General features: G+C 49.2%; 1 protein-coding gene across 2 annotated transcripts; it reads right to left on the bottom strand.

The window, feature by feature from the left end:
- Positions 1 to 1,224: 1,224 nt before the first annotated feature.
- On the bottom strand, positions 1,225 to 3,790 carry GPR83 (G protein-coupled receptor 83). Of its 2 annotated transcripts, XM_032207834.1 has the most exons (4): positions 3,404 to 3,790; positions 2,988 to 3,113; positions 2,607 to 2,740; positions 1,225 to 1,849 (listed from the first exon to the last, which is right to left on the bottom strand). In XM_032207834.1, exons 1-4 carry the CDS (start codon positions 3,788 to 3,790, stop codon positions 1,225 to 1,227), a joined length of 1,272 nt encoding a protein of 423 aa, XP_032063725.1. The 2 variants fall into 2 exon arrangements, with proteins under 2 accessions (XP_032063725.1, XP_032063726.1); XM_032207835.1 differs by lacking the exon at positions 2,988 to 3,113.
- Positions 3,791 to 6,122: the final 2,332 nt, after the last annotated feature.

Below are 6,122 nucleotides of genomic sequence, written 5' to 3'. Positions count from 1 at the left end.
TGCAAAATACTCCAGACAGCTGCAGTCACATCAATTTCTTAACAGCCATCCCACGAAGAACACGTCTCACTCATCTTTAAATGCACTAAAATTGTGCGTTGACCAGGGGATATCTCACCAAGAAATGTTCTTCTTTTATTACCTGCTATCACAGATATCATCAAAGCAGTTTATTTATGAACTGATTCCAAAGAGCTAACATCTGAGCTAAGATAAAATGTCCCAAATGTCTGATCTGAGAAGTCCCCAGGTGCTTTACAGGACAAGAGAGCAACATTCAAAGACAAATTAAAAAGTCAAACTGTGGGATCCTTTAGCTACCACTTGAGAACAACACAGAGATGCTCTGATCAAGAGGTCCTAATCCCAACTCAGATTAAGCGATTAATCATCGATGCTCTGTGGATGGTAAATCCATGGCTTTCAATAGTTTTTGTTAAGGTTTTAGTTCTCTAGTTGAAGAAAAGCTTTATGCATATTCATGACTATTTTATGAAGGTAAAATTCTGTGTGATTTAGCACTGACAACAGAAGCTGAGCTACTAGGTTGGTGTTTGCCATCCACTCACACAAAGAATAAGCAGCGATTTTTCTCCAGCGCTACCTTAGAAAAAGCGCCTGTGATGCGAAAGACCACTTTAATTTTCAGTAGCTGTCTAGCCCTCCACCTCTTGGAAGGTATTAACACAAAAAAAATGGATTTTTAAGGTGTATATTTTTTTACTCATACTGAGCAGACCTCAACCCTTAACCCTGTAGGAAGAGATGTCTCCCACCCAAGTGCGCTGGATTTAAGCCAGAGGCCTGTGGGTCTACGTCTGCCATTTCTGCAGTGCTACCAAGAGACTAAGGGGGAGGGAGGCTCGATGTGACCAGGCTGTTGCTTTAGCATTTAAATACAAAATACACGCACCACCCCAGCAGTAAAAAGACTCAGTCATGCAGATAACAGTAGCATACATGCAGAGAATCCCTCTGCTGCCAGGTCCAAAGTCAACGTGACCAACACAAAAAGAGAGCTCCTTCCTGGCAAGAGTTTCCTTCCTCCCCTTCCAGGGCTCTGTATTATTACCATCAGCCTGCATCGAAGATGCAGCTCCTTCATGCTGCCTCTCACACAGCCAGGCTTGGAGCTGCCACAGCCACCATGCAGGGCCCCACATCTTCCCCCCTTCCCAGCTCCAGCCAAAATTGAGGTCCTTCTCGACGCCCCAGGGCCACCGTTTAGCTCACGGCTACTATCGGCTCCACTGCAGAGATATCTGTCTTTCCTGACGGGATGTTGGAGGCCGAGGGCAGGACGTGAGAGGCCTGCAACCTCCTGAAGGTGCCGTTTTCTGGCCAAGCCAGCCGGTAGGCAGGGAGCGCGGAGGGAAGCCTCTGCTCTGCGGGGCCAGGAGGTTTTCTGCAGATGTGGAGCAAAGCCTTCAGCTCCGATCGGAAACTGTCGTTGAGCCAGCAGTAGATGAAGGGGTTGTAGCAGGTGCTGCTCATCGCAAGCCAGTGAAAGGCGAAGTAGAGGGCGTTGTTGGTGCGGATGGTCTGGCTGGAGAGGAGGACAACGTAGCAGTTTAAGGGAAACCAGCAGACGGCAAAGAGGACGACCACGAGCATCAGCATCTTGATGGTCTTCTTGTTCTTCCTGCGAAGGGCGAAGTACTGCTCGGTGGTGACATCCCCGATGGCGTTGCGCAGCCAGAGCTTCTTGGCCACCGTCACGTAGGCGGCCGAGATGATCACCAGGGGCAGGACGTAGAGCAAAATGAAGGTGGTCAGGTCGAGGTACTTCCAAAAGAGGTCGGCTGGCTCAGGGAAATCTGGGAGACACAGGCACCGGGTAACGTCCTCACTGCAAGGAGGCAAATACAGGGCAAGGGATGAGCGTGTAGAGCCAGGAACAGCAGGAGAGGTACCCCAAAAACAAAGAGCTAGGAGGGAGAGGGCTCATGCAGCAGAACCTGTGGGCAGACCCTTCGTTTATGCACATTTGTCAGTGCTAAGCAGGGCTCTGTTGTCCGAGGATTTGAGCCATGGTGCAGCCGGTGAGCAGCGCGGTGGTAATTACTCATGGGCATCTATGACATTATGGTAATTTAATGAACTTCATTAATTACAAGATTTCCAGCTGCACTGAAGCTCTGTCCTGTGGTGAACAGAAACACAGACTCTGCTCATATAAAGGACTTCTTAAAGCACTTTACAAATACCTCTGCTCACAACAGTATTTTAGGAACAAGCAGCTGAGGCTGTCCCTTTCCCAAGGATCAGGAGTTGATTAAAACCTGTCAAGTTTTCCCCCATTCCTGGTCTGCCCAAACAGATTGGTACATCGTGTAAAATGCCAATGTGGAGAAATAGAATGGCCAGGTCATATTCTCTACCTTTGTACCCTGTTTTGTAGGATTAGAGGGACAGAATAAAGATTAAATATATATATATAGAAATTAGAAGAGGATGTTAGCCACTGCAAAAGGAAACTGATGTAAAGTACAGACTAGATCTGCACCTTGGTGACTTCAACGTGAGCTCAGGGCTTTTAGTCAAAGATGCCAGTGGGAACTTTGCATTTAATGAGACTTCAGAGGAAAAGCAAAGAACATCCTTACCTGTATTCAAAAGTAAAGAGTTTTTGGTAGATGGCATGTGGGAGGGAAAAACAAGCCGCCATGACCCAAATCACAGAGATGTAGATAACACCTTTTGCAGTAGATATGCGAGGCTTCAGAGGGTGCATGATAACCTGTTTGAAATACACCAATATTCAGGCTTATGCCATTCCAGGGAATAACTGTATCATTTTTCCATATTAACTTCCAGCCTTATGCCTATTACTAGACACGGAAATCTAGCATGCAAACCGTGCTGTCCTCACCCAGCTCCCACTGACTGCAAGCTGTGCGTGAAAGCCTGAAATAATTTTCACTGAAATGGGTAAAAGCAGAGCCTGGTCCCATCCTTTCTGTCCGCCTGCCTCAGCGGGCTCTCACCTGGTGCCTGTCCACGGCGATGGCCGTGAGGGTCAAGGCAGAGACGTGGAGGGAGCAGTACTGGGCAAACCGGCTGACGTGGCACATCCCCTTCCCGAATACCCACGAGCTGTTCACGAAGCGAGCCTGGAACCAGAATGCTGTTAGGAGTCATGCACACCCCCACACGCTTATATTTCTGTGATATATATCAGATATATGCACATGTATTTATCCACCGAGCCACTTCTGGCACAGAATGACTTCTGCCGTGCAAAAGATGCTTTAAAGCCAGCAGGTTCTTTCCGTCTTGGGTAATTTTCAGATTACTGAGGCCACCGAAGCGATGACAATCACTCCAGCCACCTCCTGTCCCCACTGCTGCCGCATCCCTCCCCCAGAGAAGAACAGGAGGGAAGCCTCTGCCCCTGCCTTACCAGCGTGAAAGGCGTGTTGAGAAGTGTGATCATGATGTCGGCCACGGCCAAGTTGACGATGAACAAGCTGGTGGCGGACCGCAGGCGCCTGCTCTTGACGCCGACGTGGCAGACGAGGACGTTGCCGAAGAGGGAGATGACGATGATGACGGAGTACGCCGCGACCAGCAGGGCTTTGGCCGCCAAGTGCTGTGTGTCCACCCTGTGCCGGCTCCTGCCCACGAGGGTCTGCCAGCCCACCAGGGTCTCGTTATCCCAGGGAAATGAACCCGAGGTGGTCGGGATACCCAAAGACTCCTCCAGGCTTCTGTTGAAGGGCAACTTCCCCGAGGTCGTGAAGGCGTTAATGAAGTAGGGGAGGGAGAGAGAGATGAAAAGGGACAACATCCCCGAGGAGATGCTGCTTGCTGCCTGGGATCTGCCCTGTTTGCAGCTCGTGCCGTGGCGGGGAGGCTCGCCATGCACCAGGGCTCCTCTCCTGCCCGGCTCCTCGCCACTTTTGCTGCTCCGGCAGGCTCCGTGCTCTCACAGAAGCTCACCGCCCGCCTGCCTGCCCACCGGGCTCTGACGCGCTGCTGTGCTGTGCGATTACACCCCCTGCACTCTGCGTGAAAGGCAACGCCAGCCTCTCCGGTCCTCAGCAGCCTTTTTCGCTCCCGGCAGCCCTGCTTGTGCTGCTCCGGTGCTGTTCGTGAACAGCGGTGTGCGCAGCAGCCCTGCTGCCTTCCAGGACTGGTTTCAAAGTGAAGTTCAGCTTGAAAGGAGCGACAGGCGAGTTTCAGGCTGTGGCACAGCTCAGCAGTCACAAACCAGCACGGAACAGAGGAAATCTGTGTATGCACACTGCTTTCACTGTATTCACAGCATTTTTCCGAAGGGTTTTTTCCCCTCAGAGGGAAATATTTAAATCCCTTGGCAGGGATTTCCTCTTGGCCAAAGGAATAAGCCCTGAGCACCACAGAGAAGCATGCGCATCCGTGCTGGTGAAAATACACACGTGTGCAAGGTGCTGCCCCGCTGCTCTAAATTTTCCCTGGCTTAAGGCTTCGGGGATTACAAACCTGCCCTGCCCGAGCTGGCACGCTGAAACAGGAGGGCTGGGGACAGAGCTGCTGGGATGGTGCCAACTAACCCCAGCCAGAGCAGGTTTTATATGCACGATGCTTTATTTAGCCATTCATTCACAGCCCAGGATCCCACAGCAACCTAATCCAGGTGGTTTTTCTCCTCACCACCTCTCAGGAGGCCAACACAGCTGGGCAGGTGCCACGTCCCATCCACAGAGCTCCCCTGCAAGCTGCTGCCAGCATCAGTCACTGCCAAAAAGCTGCCCAGGAGGAGCTCTTTCTGTAATTGTCCCGCTCAGAAATCCCCACCCGTAGCAGAGCGCTGAAGGTGGCAGCCAGCTAAATGCCCCTTGATGCTGCCAGGGAAACACAAATCCCCTCACAATGTGACACGAAGGTCTTGGTCCTTCTGCCTTTCTTTCTGCAGCCACCTTTCCGATCCCAAAGCGTGCTGTACATGGAAAAAGCAACGCACCGCTGGCTTCCACCTTTGCTCAAACAGCCTACTCTGCTTTAGATGCTTTTTTTTTCTAGTTCTCAAGCTGATTTTTATTTATTATGTTTTGAAGGCAGGAAATACAGGTACAGCTGTTCTCTCAGAGATAAGACTCATTTAAGTAATTTGCATATTTGCCAGATGATTACAGGTTGATAGCATCGCCTGCAATGATTTCCTTTATTAAGCAGAAGGCAGGCTGCAGGTACAGAGCAGCACTGCTCCTGCAGGCTGACAGCCAGGCGCGTTCCTGACAACCTACCTGTCAAGACCTCCTCAGGAGCTCATCTGCTTTGTCTCTGAACTTCACCAGGACAACTGGCTGTCAGTATGTCAAGGGATGCGTTAGGGGAGAACAAAACCTTCATCCCTCCAGAACCTGTGCCTCTGTCTAAACGGAAAATCTCAACAGAAATTTGTGTTTATGTGTTTGCTTCTTTTTAACAATTTCAGGAGTTAAAAAGCCATATAAAACTTTCAAAGCAAAACATGCTACAGCATGAACATCCCCAGAACTCTTCTAGCTCAATCCACAAGTAACAAACATTTACTGATGTAGCTACTGCTTTGTTGTTTTCTGTCTTTCTGGGAAGGTAAGGAAGGATCACAGCAGGGTGTGGTATTTCCCTTTCCAAGCATTCAGAAGTTTTGAAAGTTCTTACCTGGTCTCTGAGAAACAAACAAAAACAAACGCTAAAAACCAATGAAAACCCCAAAACAACCTACCAGACTCATGATCAGACAGATCTAGGACAGAGTGATGGTTGAAGCTATTAACTGTTTTGAAGCAAAGACATGCTACAGAAATTGCAATAGCTTCAATTTCACACAAGATACACATACAATTGGCTAAAAAAAAAAAAAAAAAAGGCATCCCTGTATTATACCACTATGAAGTTTCCTGATGTGGTTGACATACTTCACCTAGCAAACCAGTCTTTTGTAGAAAAGCTTTTATAAGCCTACAACAAAAACAGAACATTGGTTATATTTCTTTTTGTAAAAAAAGCAGGACAAAGAGGGCTCAGCCTTCACAAGCTACCCGTGTATGAAGATGTGATTAGAGAAATCGGCTCAGCAACAGGCCCACCACAAGCAGCACCTGCTTATGCGGGAACAGATGCTCCATTAGTTTTGGACATTTGCACACAAGCTG

The sequence above is a fragment of the Aythya fuligula genome, chromosome 1 (assembly GCF_009819795.1).
Source record: "Aythya fuligula isolate bAytFul2 chromosome 1, bAytFul2.pri, whole genome shotgun sequence".
NCBI classification, from domain to species: domain Eukaryota; kingdom Metazoa; phylum Chordata; class Aves; order Anseriformes; family Anatidae; genus Aythya; species Aythya fuligula.
This window is presented reverse-complemented; position numbering and strand designations above follow the sequence as displayed.

Bases quoted from the DNA above. Each gene is read 5' to 3' on its own strand.
- GPR83 (XM_032207834.1), bottom strand. From the start codon at position 3,790: ATGTTGTCCCTTTTCATCTCTCTCTCCCTCCCCTACTTCATTAACGCC. The intron at 3,114-3,403 runs GTAAGGCAGGGG...TTCTGGTTCCAG, and splicing joins TCAACACGCCTTTCACGCTG to GCTCGCTTCGTGAACAGCTC. The intron at 2,741-2,987 runs GTGAGAGCCCGC...TATTTCAAACAG, and splicing joins TCGCCGTGGACAGGCACCAG to GTTATCATGCACCCTCTGAA.